Source organism: Chelmon rostratus, chromosome 23 (genome assembly GCF_017976325.1).
Source record: "Chelmon rostratus isolate fCheRos1 chromosome 23, fCheRos1.pri, whole genome shotgun sequence".
In the NCBI taxonomy this organism is placed as follows: domain Eukaryota; kingdom Metazoa; phylum Chordata; class Actinopteri; order Chaetodontiformes; family Chaetodontidae; genus Chelmon; species Chelmon rostratus.
Window position 1 is genome coordinate 10163448 of NC_055680.1, and position 16594 is coordinate 10180041.

At 41.2% G+C, this 16594-nt stretch overlaps 1 protein-coding gene across 3 annotated transcripts in view; it reads left to right on the plus strand.

Annotated features, from left to right (window-relative positions):
- Positions 1–16594, plus strand: part of LOC121626653 (zeta-sarcoglycan-like) — a 39991-nt gene that overhangs the window by 11504 nt on the left and 11893 nt on the right. The window contains exons 3-6 of one of the 3 annotated variants that reach the window (XM_041965277.1): positions 2075–2176; positions 11547–11634; positions 12933–13055; positions 14822–14894. In XM_041965277.1, coding sequence (XP_041821211.1) covers positions 2075–2176; positions 11547–11634; positions 12933–13055; positions 14822–14894 — 386 coding nt within the window. The remainder of the gene's footprint in view (positions 1–2074; positions 2177–11546; positions 11635–12932; positions 13056–14821; positions 14895–16594) is intronic. The other 2 variants (XM_041965279.1, XM_041965278.1) reach the window with 2 other exon arrangements.

Sequence of the window (16594 nt, forward strand, 5' to 3'; positions counted from 1 at the left end):
ATGACTAGTAAACTGATGTTTTATGTGTAAAATCAGTGGAGGTCTGCTTTAAATCAGTGTGTTACGTACATGTGCATGACTTAAGAAAGGTCTTTGGTGAAGAAATCTGAGATCACAGTATAAATAGATGTTAACGGAAATGTGCTAATGGAAAGGATTTTGAGAAATCATGCAAAAGACAGCCAAGGTAAAGCAGCAATAATAACACAAAATGCTTCTTTATTTGCTTTCAGTGCAGCCTTGACTGCTAATTCCTGCTCACAAACCACACACAGTCCACGTGTCTTTATTTGTGTTTCGTTTTGTCTGGATGAAACGTCGCAAAATAGCTCAGAAACTGCTGGCTTGTTTAGGACACCATTGTGACCTTGGGGGATGTCTTTGGTTCTGCACTTTTCTTTTCTCTTCTCACAAAAGCAACATCTTCCCTTTGTCATTTTTCCGCCTCGGAAACGTCGGCGGTGTCTGTTTTTTTTCTTTCTCTCGCTGATGCCGAGGAGCTCATCCAGGCCTTCAGCGCCTCACGACTGGACCGTTGCAACCCCCCTCCCTGTTGTCCTACCCCGCACCTACACGTCTGACTGACTGCAGCTTGTGCTGAACTCTTCACACCCACCACATCACAGTCACTTCAGCACAGGAGTGACTTTAATGTCTGGCTGCTGACATACAAAGAACCCCACGCTGCCCTGCCCACCTCCTCCACTCCTCTGACTTTGTCCTCCCGTCTGTCCCCAGTCCTGCCTCCCTACCATCGTATGATGGAGCTCTCATCGCTGTACTCCGCCTCCATAATTCACTGTCTCCATCCAGGGCCCATCTGTTCGCGCACAGCCTCGCAAAGATGCCCTCAAACTCCACTTTGCTCTTTGTGTTATGACAAGGCTCGTCCAATTTCTGCGGTGTTATCTACCAGCAAAACGAGCTGAATAATGTAAATGTACAGTGAGAAATATTCTCATTTTAGATGTATTTTTTGAATGTGATGCACTTCCTCTTAAAACAGAACAGCTAGCATTTCTAAGTTAATGTAATGACTTTTATTGGTTGGTTGAAAGTTTTAAGTGCCCATTTTATCCAATCTGTCATGTTATAAGCCCCTTTTTGTGGCAGATATTTGACAGGAAATGCACAGGTGAAACAAATTTCACTAACAAGTGTCCCAGTGAGCCAGCGTCGCACACCCTGAAACTAGCTCACCTGCAGGAGGGAGTGCAGTCTTTTTTTTAATGTTACCAATTACACTCGTGCTTTTCCTCCTATGACGAGCCAGAACGTCTGCTGTGAGAAAGATCCGCCGACGTGGTTCACGAGCGTCGAGAGCTGAAAATGGCTCGCTGAGTGATCAAGCTTCCAGGCTACAATAGTTTAGGAAAACTCTGCTCACAGGGCCATACTGGTGGTTTTGCATATTTTAGCTCATTTGCAGGCTAATTTAGTGAAGCATTTTGATGCATGCACCCCAATCCGACTTTTTAGCCCCTAACATGAATTTTCATACATCAGCTTAAGGTATCTACCAATACGCCCCAAATTAGAATCTCATTGGCATCATTTTTTAAGGTTTTAAAGATAACAAAGTCAGGGGCCTGCTTTAAATGCAACTGACTGTTTTCATCGATAGCCAATAGGCTTCATAAACATCAGACATGGCATCTATCTGGAACTGGTGCATATTTATGCTCACAAAAAACGTACAACTAGTACAACTACCACCACTGATAATAACAATCATTAAAATAATGCCAGCTCATGTAAATCTGCATCATTTTGAGTCTCTACATCCACAGCTGCCACATTAGCCTGCTTCTCCTCAGTCTGCCTCCCACTGCATGCAGCCCGTCACCACTGAGAGTCTGTGGCATTGTCACCTCAATGTCATGTCCTACTTCTTCCCTGTCGCTGAGCGCTGCCGCCCGTCCGCCGGCCCCCTCTGGCAGGCGGCAGTTCCTGTTCTTCCTAATGCACTTCAGCGACAGCAGGAGTCAGTTTTGTCCCGGTCCTTTGAATCAAATCAAGACAATCAGAAGCACTGCTCATCACAACGTCACTGACAGTCGTGATTGTGTTTCAGGGCGGGATGGGAAACCTCCAGCTGAATCAGGATGGGATTCGCCTGGAGGGAATCTCAGAGTTTCTCCTGCCTCTCTACGTGAATGAGATCCAGTCCAGAAGGGTAAGTTGCTCCCTTTGCTCTTCTCAGAGACTCCAGCTCGCCTGTTGATCAATACTCTGATGAACTAGGAATAACTACCATCGACAGGAACCCGTGTGAAAAGATCTCTCCAAAGCTGCAGACAAGCTGCTATTGATCTCCCAAGTTATGATCAATTCATTAACAACAAAGGCCAACTTCCCTTTGAGCTCTGACTCCACAGTACTTTGATGTTACCTTATGTTTGTGCCTGGAAAGGAGAGATTACATTCTTTCTCTCTCTGTCCTGTGCTCCTCTCCTCCTCCTATTCCTCCTCATTTCCTGTCATCCTCCAGCAGCGCGCTATCAGGGCCTCCCATCGGCAGGAGATGGGTAATAGGCTGCTTCTCGGCTCCTCTCAGGCCACATACAACCCAACAGGAGATTACAGGCGATTACAGAGGGACCAGAGTCCCCCCGCTGGATTTCCAATCAAGCCCACGCAATAAATTCCCCTCTTCCACTTCCTCCCTCCGCTTTCTCCTCTTTGATGTTCAGTAGATTAACCAACACAGCTCCAGTGCAAAGTTGATCCAAATTTCCCTCTCCCACACGAATCACAGACGCTCAGTTGGATCATCCCCTTTTTCAGTGATTAGGCATGGTGCAGAAAGCAATTTCAAGCACTGGAAGCTGTGGTTCCATGTAAATTTGATTTTTTTTTTTTGAGGGACGTCGATGGAGGAAGTGGCTCGATAGTGGGTACAATTTTCCACAGCAGATTGAGAAACAACTTGGAATTGCCCACTCTTTCCCTTTGATGTTCTGGTTGGAGCTAGATGTTGATTTAAATATGAGTCGTGTGCTTAGCAACAGCAAACACCTCAAGGCCATAGCAGAGACGCCCAAGCCGAACATTGGACAAAGCAGATATTTCATTCCCCGGTGCAATACCACCTGCAGACATTTTTACTGTCTTGTTTTACAGACATGCTGTTCAGTGGCCTCCTTATCTACCGGCACCAGAGATATTTGCAGGACAAAAATCTCTGTGGGTCACTCAATATTTCTCACCTGAGGAAATATGTCAAGCACTGCGAGAGCGGGGATTATGGTTATCCGATGAGTTTACACCACAGTGCACAGCGCTGTCCTTCTGTCAGATAACCACCATTGATCAATAAGCCATTACCACAAACAGCAGTGACCTCTGTAGTGCACCGCAGATATCTTAAAGTTAAATATAGTATGATGTATTTATTTATTTTGGTGTGCTCACTGAGTCCAAGCTGCTGTCGAGGCTGAACCCAAAGCGGCTTTAGTTTTACTTCTCGCTGATCAATCGGTGCTTTGAATCTTCATCAATGACCGAAGCCGTAATCTGCGAATACAAAGCAGAAATAGCTCCCTCTGTGTTTTTGGCAGGAACTCTGACGGCTGGCAGCAAATTACAGGCTAAGTAGCCCCTTAAAGCAGCGCTCTCAGTAGCATGTTGTGAAATGAGAGCTGCAAACTTTGCACATACGGTTTACACTGGTTGCAATCCCTGCCAAGCTAAAAAAAAAAAAGCGTCTTCTGTGGAGTTGTGCCGAAGCTTTAACAAGTTTTTCACCTTGAGGCCACTCTGTATCTGCATAGGAATATCTGTTGTGATGCATATGGTTTTAATGTATTTGCAATTTGCAGTCGTATTCTGTATTATAGACCAATTTTGTATTCATATTGAGTATTTTTAATTCAGTACAAGTTTATATATTACACACACACACACACACACAATGAGGGGAAGAAAGAAGACACCGTTAATCACAAAGCTTAAAACAATCAAAGGCTGAGATTGAAAACTGTATGTAGTATTGGTGATAAATACATTAATAATTAAATATAAGATGCATAACATACAGTAGCAGTGAAGATAAATGTGATTATTTTGTGATTTTTGAATCTCTTATGATCACGGCTAAGTATTGATTGACATTTTGGCTATACAATACCCAAGTTTTGTTGCTGATTACAAAAGGATACGTTATATTGATACCTAAAGCTGCCCTAATCAAACATTTTAGATTAAATATATGTGAATGGGGTGGCTCATTGTGACAAACCCACAGAGAGATAATCACCCAACCTTTTTTTATCCTCGTTCAGCTAATTGTTTTGGTTTTACAGCCTGCAGCTTTACTGCTTTGATTCTCAGTCTCTGCACTCATCAGCCTAATTTTCAGGCAAAAAATTCAACAAACTCCCTCTACGCTGCATACCCTGCACTAAACAGCAGACAGACGAGGTTATCGGCTAGCTGGTGAACATCATTGAGCATTTATCAGCTGAAGGGCCAGGTAATATCCCTCGAGACTTGGTGGAGACCAAAACAGTCTTAAATAAAGAGTGATTATTGGACTGTCAATTGCCAGGTGATCAGACACAGATATGTCTCCAGGTGCATGCTGATGTTGCTCCACATGTGCTGGCAAAATAAATAGACTGTTTGCTAACAGGTTTGCCCATACAGACATTACAAGGTGAGAATATGTCAGTGTTGTGTTTAAATCTTGTTAACTAGTGTGCTCATTAGCATGCATATTGGTAGGTTTTTGGCTCTGTATAAGCACTTATTCATGCATCATTCTGCATTACCATATTCCACAACTACTCGGCCAATAATAAGTTTTTCCTAAATATCCTCCTTATCACTGCTTATTGTCCTTACTTTTGTTGTTGTGCATGTACTACAATCCTAATAATGTAACCATAACTCCTGACCCTGACTGCCTAACCAGCTGAATAAGGCATTAATAAGTCCTTTATAAGTGCTTTATAATGACAATGCCAATATGCTACCAATATGCAAGCTAATTAGCAACATGCTAATGGTGAATATGTGCATCATAACATAAAGTGTTACCATGTTGTTCTACTGACTCTTCTTCCATTGAACAAAATAAGACAAACCTCAACGGGCATCAGTGATGAATGTTTAACACAAAAAAAGACCTTTAATTGAATGAGACACAATCTAAAATAAGTAAAATTATGATTTTATTATTCTAATCAGAGAATAATGAAACATGACCACAAATCTGACCAACAATCCAGTGTCAGTTTGTCATACTATAGCGATATTTTGGTTGGTGCTATATCACACAACCCTACCATGTACCATACCGACTATACGCTAGGTTATACAGTATAATTTGTCTATTTTCCACGCCGTGGTGGCAAAGTGCAGGCTCCAGTGCTTTAGTGTTGATGCTTCACATTTCCTGCCTGCTGTGCGCCGCTGTGTGTGTGAACCCAGGCGGTTTGATTTGCTAACAGTGTGCCGCGGGCAGGTGAAATTTCAAGTGCAGAGATGATTTCAAACACTTAAAAATTAGATCCCCATTGTTGCTTTCTCGTGTGAAATGATGGGCTTTGTGTGGCACCACTGCTCAAAGGTTCAAGTGTAAATTGGACAGCAGGCACTCAGTAATACGACTGTTTTAATATGTGTGACTAACGTGGGTCTCTTTTTGCAGCCGCTTTCAGTTAAACCTGTGCTGGGCTGTGTGTCAAATCTGAGAGGCAGATGGATGGATGGAATATTCTGGATATTATTTTTCCTGCCCCTGGGGCCTTCCCCTATGCATGTCTGCCCATCCATCCATCCGCCTGTCAGCTTCTACAGATGACACGAACAGCAAGAAGAGGCCAATACGAGCACCATGAGAAAGATTCCACAGGACCACCTTAACATCAAATGTTCGAAATCCAGTTTACACTTGAAATTCCAAGCGTGTGATTTCCCCACAACGACACCTGTGAGAGCCACAATACTGTATAATTTCATCCGTGTGAAATCAGTCGGACTCCTTGAAAATTCCCCTGTTTGAAAGCAACAAAGTGGCTGTAATTTCAGGCTTGAAATCTGTGTCCTACTTGAAAAATATGGATGCCGTGTTCCTCTGGTGGGTGAAATTTCAAGTGTTTTGTGAAACCAAATGTTTGCAGGCGTTTCTTGCCCCCTTTCACTTTCCTCCCACAGAAACTTCAAGCAGGGTGGATCAAGTAATGCTCGTTCAAAGACAAATGAGCCTTTGCCGTGGCTGGAGAGCTTTTTGCATTGCCGGAGAAATGGCTGTTTATTGGTCAAACTGTAAAATTGATAGCTTCAGACGCTGTGGAACATTTGCACTTTAACAACTGGATATGTTGCTACGCTGCTACTGCTCAGTTTTCTGTTTTCCAATTTCCAGATTTGGATCATATAGAGTTTTATCTGAGCATTTTTAACAGAGAACTCACGCTTCTGTTTTGGTTAAGAGTTGAATGAAAGATAAATTATTCAGTACACCACATTTCTTTTTGCAAAAGTCATATTTCACTTCCTGAGCTCATGCACTCTTTTGATTTCTGGAAGATTCTCTGCAAACACTTGAGTGCACCAATGAGAAAAGTCGTGGGTTTAGTGATTTATCTTCTGTTTCTCACATGCATTAGGGTAATGATATCTGCTGCGGCTTAAGGACAACAGAGTTCAAATTAGATTTGATGAGCAGCAGTGATGTATTTTTAGCAGAGGGGTCAGTCCACTCAGATTTGCTGCTTTTAGTGTTTTGTAAATTTCTGTGTTCCAGTGAATTCCAACCATGGATCATTGAGTATTTTATTAATGTTAAGAACTACAGGAGCGGATTTCAATGATTAGTTTCTCCTCTTTGTTTGAACGTGCTCAGGGAAAAAAATCAGCCCCTCCAGTGTTTAGTCTGCAGCCTTGGCCTTTGAAAGTAAAAGCCCACTGATGCCCACAGTAGGGGGACATTAATGAAGGCAGACGTTCAGGGATGTGGAATAGCAATGATCTCTGCATATTGAGGTCTCAATTTCTATAGTAAAATACCAGAACTTCTGTGAGTGTGAGTCTCAATCCTTTTGTGACGAGACTGCAGAGACGCTTTATTAAAAAAACCTATAAAAGCCTCCTAAATTATATAAAATCCATCCAAATTATAATAAAGCCTGCAATGAGCACCAAGTGTGTGTATTGGTGTAGATAGGCAGAGGTGTAATGACATAAATGGCCAGTAAGAATTGGCTTCTTGTGATTATCTTCATGTTTAACTTTATACAGTTGTATTCATGTTATTCTACCTTTTTTTTTCTTTCTGTATAACGCTGTTGTTGCAATTTGGAGTCAAGTGAAAACTCTGAAATTGCATCTTTGCTTTGAATTTAAGTGTCTGCCTCAGTCTGAAAAACAATGTGGTATGAGGCATCGCATTGCCCACATACAGTTTATCAAATCTCTGCTGTTCAGACTGTTGGCTCTCGTTATTTTCCCCGGGGACCCTGACTGATCTATAAATAGCATCAGATGCAGGTGCATCTTTATTGGGGTGAAACTTGTCCCTCACTGATTCTCACTCACTCGCTCTGGTGATGCCAAACAAAGACGATCGTAAGCACCAGATCTGGATTCAAGTCTGCAGATGACGGCTAAAGCCATCCACTTGTTTAACTCTCACAGTTTAAAATCAAAGGTTTTTGCAGCAGCAGCAGCAGCAGCAGCAGTGCCTCAGAGATCTGAACATCCTTCAAACGCAGTTTGCTAGAACCAATTTAATTTGGCTAACAGTATTACACTGAAATACAGGGGCCTTTTAATATGAAAAATATTAAATATGCCTGAAAACATGTTCCAAAACAGGCTGTACCCCGCATGCTGAGAGCCTGCCTGCTAGATTTGATATTTGAATGAGGAAATTAAGACTTAATAGGCGTACCTTTTTAACTTGTGACATCTTTTTTTCTTCATTATATTTACTTGTTCAGCTCAGTATGCAAATTGGCTTCGAGCACAACAATCAAATATAATTAAAATTTAAATATATTTATGCAAATGTTTGTTTCGGATTACGATTAAACCCTGAGCTCTTTATCTGTGCTTTAAAGGTCTACATGTTTTTTTACACTCACACAATGATAGCACCATCATATGAGGTTGCTTTGTTTTCAACTGTTTCATCGAAGCGGTGCGCCGTGCTCTTGCTTTCGGCTGTGATGTTATTCATTGTATGCAGGGAAGCATCCTCTGCCTTACAGCAGCCATGGTAATTTTTCAGTCTGACGGGGCCCGCTGCACCTTGAACAACAGGCTCCATTTATGTGCATTCACTCTGATCTGCACTTGACCTTCCTCAACAGGCGCAGTGACTAAAAAGCCTTTTATGTGATCCCAAAGCAGCGTGGAGGAGAGCAACAGCGTCTCAGTCGTGGCCCCTCAGGAAACAGTTTAAGACCTATAAACTCTTTAAAGGGATACTTCAAATCAAGAACTCAAATTTCTTCATGATGCTGTTCTTGCTGGCGAACAGCCGTTCATGATGCGCATTTATATCGGGAAGGAGCAAGCCGGGAATGAAAATGAACCGAATGACCTCTCCAAAGTTACACACCGCACAAACTCGAGATAATCTGCAATAATTTGACGCCTCTTTCGGGAAAGCATGAAGTTAATCAAACCCATTAGACTGCATCATGGCATAATTATTAGCTCAAATGTGAAACTACAACCCCAGTTATAAAAAGGTTGAGACGCTGTGTGAAACATAAATAAAACAGAATGTGATAACTTACTAATCCTTTTTGAACTTATGCTTAATTGAAAACAGTACAAAGACAATATATTCAATGTTTTATGTCATCAAATCAACAGCTATTTGCACCATCAGTGGATGTGCTTGTGGAGATCATCAATCTGTTCAGTGTTTTCGTTTGTTCTGACAAATGCAAACTCTTAACAGTGTTAACCTTTGAGGGAAAAAAGGGGCACGAGTGCATAATGGAGGATGCTGTCTCCTCAAAAGAGATGCAGGATGTTCTGCAGTCTGTCAGGAGACAGGAGTGTATGGTGCAAATGTTCCCTCCTATGAACCGTGTTAAAGCTGCGCTAATTAATATTTTATATCAACCAATGGGTCAAAAGAGTGTGTAATGTGAAAGGGTTTGCAGTTGGCCGAGACACAACTTCAGATGAATGCTAATGTTGCGCCATATCTGCTGGATGTGTAAATAGGCAGTTGTTTGCTAACAAGTCGGCTTTATGAGCTAACAGCTTGTTAGCAACCGAGAGCATCTGTGCCACAGAAAGTATGAATTAATTTACACTTTGTAGTATGAACGCATCATAATTGCACATTAAAGGTGGCAGATATGGCCCTAAATAGCATCATGATATTTACAGCTACACCAGAGTACAGCGCATACGTGTGGAGCAGTTAGTACCACTAAGTGTATTTTGTCTGCTTGGTTTAGAGCTCACAATAGCTGTTGAGCTCTCCTTGCAGGATTTTCAAGGATTTTCCAAAACCAGGTGCTTCTGCTTGAGGTGGTTCACGTGAACTGAAGGATGAACGGCGTACAGTTTGGTGGTCAAAGCTCAGGATCACAGGGACTTCACAAAACAGGTTTTTGGCCTGAACTCATGAATTCATTCACTAATCATGACACAGTTTTTCAAAGAATAAAATGAAGTGAAGATATTTTCTGTCCAAAAGGTCAAAGGTCGGCTTCACTGTGACGACATAATGTTCTGCAGAAATACTTTTCTGGCCACTATTCAACGTTATAACTCAGGAAATATCACATCCCTGATTCTGATTTTGTCCCCACTAACCTGCTCGTACTATGGAGCTGTAACCGTATTTCTGTTGCTCTCATAAACTTATATTATCTACAACAAAGCATTGACACAATTTCACATTTGGTCAAGCACCTCATGTGCATCTCAGCTGCTGAGATATCAAGAAGCGAGACTCTCAGCAGCTTCATTTTCTCTGTTACAACTGGACATAGTTCACAAACACTGCTGTAAACCGCCCACTAATGCATATACTTATAAACCCTTAGAGTATGGTGGGTTTACTGAGTACCTCACAATACTGCAACAGTTTACTGCATATGATAACAGTGTCATCATGTTGCAAAACAGTCATCTGCAATATAATATCAGGATATCTGAAGGAGGAAATATACCCCTGAAAGTATCAATAGCCTTTCAAAACATGAGTTGTTTTCATTTTATTTTACAAAACAGAGCTGAATCCGTTGCATGGTGTGTAAGCCTTTTCAGCATGCACACAGCGACACACACGTGTGCCATCATTCAAATGTCAAACAGCCATAAACTTGCAAAATGCAGAAGCTGCAGAAAGCAGAAGAGAGGTCCAGAGTTAAAATGTCTGCAGCGAAGAAAGGATACACCTACGCCTGTCACTGATGGAAAATACACATTTTCAGCTCAACCGCCCTGCCACCCCCTTTCTCCTCAAACTCGACCTACACTTCATTACTCATCCTTGAATAATTTGGTCTTAATTTGTTCCATTTTAGTCTGCATGTAGTTTAATTCAGTGGTTTATATCTAGGAAAGGTTCGTTGGGAAGTCTTTTTGATGCAGTTATACAGATTTTGGAGATTTGCCAGTGACTTTCTATCTTAACGGGTGATTTAAAGGATAATTCTGGTTTATTGCACCTTTCCTAATAAGCAATAAACATTCAGATGACCCGAATTAAGATTAGGCAAAGGACACATAAGGCCAAAAGTAAGATTGGTGTAAACATCCAGCACAGCTTGCAGAGCAGCTTCTGACTCAACTGTCTATACTTCAGTTAGTATTAATTGATTTTTTTCGGGGGTGTTTTTGGCCAGTTGGGGGCAGCGGAACAACCAGTAAATGCAACTTTGACATATCATCACTGTATAAATTCATAATCCTGAACATGTTAGCAAGCAAGTAGCACATCCAGCAAACACAGGGAATGGTAGCAGTCATTTGTGGTGTTTCTGGCCACCCAAAATATGCAATATAAGTGCAATATTTGCTCTACTTTAAGCTTTGTTTTGGTCTCTACTGTCTGCTGAGGTCAATTATCTAACTCATTAGCTGCTAAATACTCCACGATGTTCACCAGGTAATCGCTAGCTTTGTCTGTCAGCTGTTTGGTGGTAGCAGAAGAGTTGGTTTATCTGAGCGCTTCATTGAAAGAATGTGCCACCTGAGGCAAAATTAGCTGTGGGAGTGAAACAAAGCAGTAAAACTTTCAGCCAAAAAAAACAAAAACAATGAGCTGAAAGGTGCTCCTCCTGAGAGGAACTACAGAGACGGGTCATTATTCTCTATGGTCACCACGAGAATCGACCCCTTCTCTATTGTTGTTATTATAAAAAGTGATTACAGCAGCTTTAAACAGTTGTACAAACGCAGCTACTTTAAATAAGCCAGTGGCATCATGGCAAAGAAAAATAAGACAGCTCACTTCTCCTGCTAAATGATCCAAATATAAGATTTAAGATCCTGACATATTTCTTTCTTCTTCTGTCTTCCTCCCTCTCTCTGTCTTTCTCCTTCATCGCTCATGCTTCCCCTAGGACAGCTTGCTGGTCTTGCGATCAGAAAAGAACGTAACGCTGAACGCCAGGAACGACCAAGGCCAACTGACCGGACAGCTGACCGTGGGTGAGTCCAGCTACTGCTGCACACACTCGTTTGGAAGCCATTTCATTTGAGATTATAAATGCCAGCTGTTGAAACACCTACTGTGACGTCCCTGTTGGTAGATGGGTTAATGACTGTTTTTTGACCTTGTGTCACTTAAATGAATCACTAAATTATCTGTGTTATATGTTTGTTTACACTTCGGTTCAGCCTTTACTTCCCTCTTAATGTTAAACTTGTTTCTTTATAAATCATGATCGTACATTAATCTGGTCCTGACTGTAAATTGCCTGATCAATCTTGTTTTATTCATGACTTTAATCAAGATTAGCCCAACTATTCATATTTAAATTCTCTTTAATCGTCTCTGTGCCTTCAAGAAAGACTCTGAAGATTCTTCCAGACACTAACCTTTGACGCACTCATTGAAAGGACAATGGATTCTTCTTATTATCATCAAGTTCAACCATCAGTCAGTCCAAATTACCAAAGTCATTTACATGATTAATGACCACTGGAGAGCAAATGACCTCCTTATTAACATTAATAGCTATTGATCTTAGCCAACATAAGTTGAGAGTTGACGCTGATTTGACAAGACTGGCTATATGACACTTTATGGTCACGGCTGACCTTCCTGCGAAAATTAGAGCCTGCTTTTGTAGAAAGTGCATTTTATCTGAAATGAGATGAAACTTGGCGAGAATAATTAAATTCCCCAGCTGTCGCAGCCCGTGGATTAATGGAAGAGATCACAAGAAGGCGAGACTTAAAAGTTTCTGCATGCACATCTGGAAAAACACCAAAGACTGGAGAACCGGAATTAATATTCCTCACCAGCGGAACAGATTACTGATTTGTCTCCATCCATTGTAAAAGCTGATCCAACTTTGTTAGGCGCCTTTCATTTGCAGAGCAAGCACTCTACACAGTGTTTCAGACTGCTAATAGTCTTACCCAAACTTCGTTTCCCAAGGCTGATTTGCAAGGCCAGAAAAACACGAGGCAACCTTTACTTGACAGCACCATTTACAAAGAGAACAGCAGCGCAGCATTAGCATTGCAGACTAATAAAACTTTTCAGGTGGAAATCTATTCTTTAATCCTTTTTAATTATCAAACTAAAATATATGTTTTGGTCCTGGAAATGTTCATAAAATATTGAACGGCGCAGTAGAGGTAAACAAATACAAATAGGTTCAATTCTCAGAATCTTGCTGTTTTATTTCCAGCTGGTCGCCTGAGTGCAATCAGCAGTGTTTATAGGAGTTTTTTTTGCTGGAAGCCAGAAGCTTCAAACTGGACGTCTCTCTGTGCAGGACCTGAGGCTGTGGAGGCCCAGTGTCAGAGGCTGGAGGTACGGAGTAAAGATGGAGGCAGGCTGCTGTTCACCGCAAATGAGGACGAGGTCATCATGACAACCGAGAAGTTCACCGTTACAGGTAAGATGTGCCGTACTCTCAACTTCTAATGAGAATCTGTCCCAAATGAACAAACAGTAACGTCAACGCTGGGATTTCATATTTTACTTAGAGCTTTAATCGTCACTTTCTACAAAACTTCTGTTTAAGTGAACATAAGTGAAACTTCTCAAACGTTAAATACTGAATAAGAGCTTTTGCACAAATGAAATCCAGTGTAAGTTTCAGATCATCGTTAGAAGACTCTCACACCAACACCTATTGGTTTGGTTCAAGAAAGTTTGCCTGAACGGTTCAGTTTGTTTAGCATGATGTGAAAACTTCAGTTCTGTGGCGGATTCACCAGCGCACGCTGATAGAGGAAAGGTCCCTGAACACACCAACACACTTGTAAACATGTTAATAGTTGTCAGGGAACTATGGGTTGAACCCAGATGCAGACACGAGGTGGTGCTGGTTCAAATTAACAAATTTATTTAACAAGGGGAAAACCAAAAACCAAAACTATGGGAACTATGAAACAACACTCACAAGGGTAAACAAGGATAAGACGGAAACATTGAACAAACACATGGAACGTGGCATGACTTATAGACAAAGACAACACTTGAAAAACACTAACAAGAAACGTGGCTTGACAAAGTCACATGTCTAGAATTACACTTACATGGACTGTGGCATGGCTAGAGACAAAGACACACTAAAAACACACTGACATAGGCTGTGGCGTGGATAAAGACAAAAACAAGACAAGAAGCAAACTCACAGGAACTGTGGCAAGGCTCGGGAACATGGACTACACAAGAACACGGTGGACAAACACTTGACATGAAACACATGGAAAAACACTCTCTAGGGCATGGGCAAAGGCAAGGTTTCACAAACAACGAAGGGTAACGTAGACAACGACCTGACAAAGACTGGGGGGAAGACACGGACTTAAATAGACAAGGGAGGACAACTAATGACACACAGGTGAAACAGGTCAGACAATCACAAAGGCGGGAAGACACAGGAAGTAAAGCCGACAAAAAAACATGACATGAACCTTCAAAATAAAACAGGACGTGACAAAAACAGACTATGATAACACAAAAGGACAATCTTCAACATAAAACAGACGTGGCAAGCACGGATCATGACAATAGTGATGAAAATAACTATTAACATTCGAATTAAATATATTTTTACTAGCTTCAGTATTTTCGTTCAGAATCACATTTTTTGAAACATGTTGTATCCTTTACAAGAAAGCAATCAAGATCATTTGGTAACCATGGTGACCTGTATGTGCATCGGCATGTTAAGTGTCCTACCTGCTGGACTGTCAGTGCATAAAACTTCATGGTTACACCTCTTGGTTCCTTTTGTAATAAGTCAGTGGATCAACACTGGATCATTTTTCACTTTGGTTTGGATGAAATAAAACTCCAGCAGGTTTTGCTGCACCTTCCTGCACCTTATGTGAATATTAATGATTTGTGGTGTCACAAAGAGCTCAGAAAGAAACTGCTTAGGAGCATTATTAATATTGACAAACAGGAAACAGGACAAAAAGAGGTGATCTGTAATAATACAGCGAGGATAACTTTGTGGTCGCTGCAAAAGAGTCGGACATGAACGCTCCAAACCAGAGGCCCAGACGGGTTTATTTGATCTGAAGCTTACAGGTTAGCTGTTAAGCAGCCTAAGACTCAGTGCTACAGACACATTTGGGTCAGTATTGATTCATTATGTTGGCTGTAACTTAATGAAATATAAAAGTCTGTTTATGTTTTTTTTGCTAGGCTCGGAAGGCGCCGTGTTTGGACATTCAGTTGAAACTCCCCTGATCCAGGCGAGGGCTTCTGAAGACCTTAAGTAAGTTCGTATTAATTGACTTTACAGAAATTCATTAAAAGTTAATCTCACATGTTCATATCCTGTTCAATTAAAATGAAGATCTTTAAATGATGATGATAAATGTTCCATGGCATTTCAAAGTCTGTGCTGCGAGAAAAAAAAAAAAGAAAAGAGAGAAACCCGTGGCAGGAACCATTATTCACCAGTATCATTATTCTCAAGCAACATCCTGTAAACTCAAGCATCTACTGGTTGGCTCGTTATCACACAAATTTAAAACTCGATTTGACCATTATATTAATTTCACAGCTGATGGGTGAGCTAATTTGTTGGTTATTCTCTATAGCGGTCCGGAATTGATTAAAGCGTCGACAGAGCGTGGAGAAAGTGGGTAAGGTTGAGATGCTTATTAGACTCGTACACGCCCGTGCATGTGATCCCCACTGCACTCCGCCTGAGGCGCCGAGCCCTGTGTCGGTCCATTAACGAGCTATAACGAGTTTGGTTTGTTGTCCACCTTACTGGTCCTGAAGGGAGTGCTGGGATCAAAGTTGGCAGAAAAAGCAGTGTTCTGGCATCTAATTCCTCCAGAGTGAGAGGAATGCTGATGAGGTTCACTTTAAAGCAAGCACATGTATACACACACACACACACACACAGGCCTCTCACACACACACACAGGCCTCTCACACACACAGGCTCAGCTCAGGGGTGACCATCTGCAATGTGGTCAAAATCTTAACGAGAGGCAAGCGACGGGAGACGGTTAAAACTCAAAAAGCTCCACATGTTAGCTTCAGCAGGATTGAGCTTTTCCTCTATTTAAATGCATATTTGATCAAAGATGTTTGATCCGCGCATTGTCAAAGTTTGATTCTGTTTTGTGTGGTTTAATTTAAAAATGTATTGCGTTTTCAAAAATCCATCATTTCCTCAGGCGCCTTCAAAATGACTGGCTCCCTTCACTGAAATATTTCCAAGCAGGCAGATGTACGAACTGTACTGTCAGGACTTTAAATAAACGCTCCTTTTATCTAAACCCAATTTATTTTCCAAACACCATGTCAAAGACTTTTTAGATTTACTCGTACAGTAGCATTAAAAAAGCAAAAGAGAGAAATCCCGTAGGCCATTAATAACACGAATTCAAGCCTGGCAACATTTTTGTTATTATGTTGTTGTTTTTTCATTCTTAGCATCTGTTTATGGACTCATTTGGCTGTAGGCAAAGTAAACAAGTCGCCATTTCTGCAGCGGCATCGCACTTGCAAACCTGTTCAATATTGTTTCGTAAAGTTTTTCACTTTTTAATTGCCGTCATGCAGCTTTTACAGAAACTTGTGCGGGTTGTGTTCATATACAGACTAGTTGTCAGAGTGGTGTAAAGTTTTTGTGTAATCTAGATTCTTAGAAATAAACTTTTCAAGCTTTGCAATGAAAGTGTGTCCAGTTTAAATGGAAGCCTGCATCTCATCGCTCATTTCTATCACCAGTAGCACACGGTCTGCAAAGTTATGATTTTAATTTTTTTATATCATTTGTCTTATTGCAAGATAAAGTCAGAGATAAAGGGGTAAAAGTAAAGCAGGCTCAGGTTTAAAGACCGCAAATATTTCTCTGTAAGATTAAGTGTTGACCACATGAGCTATAATCAAAGTTAAAGCTGAGAGAAATAATTGTATTTGGCAGAATATTGTTCTTTTATATGGACCCCATCA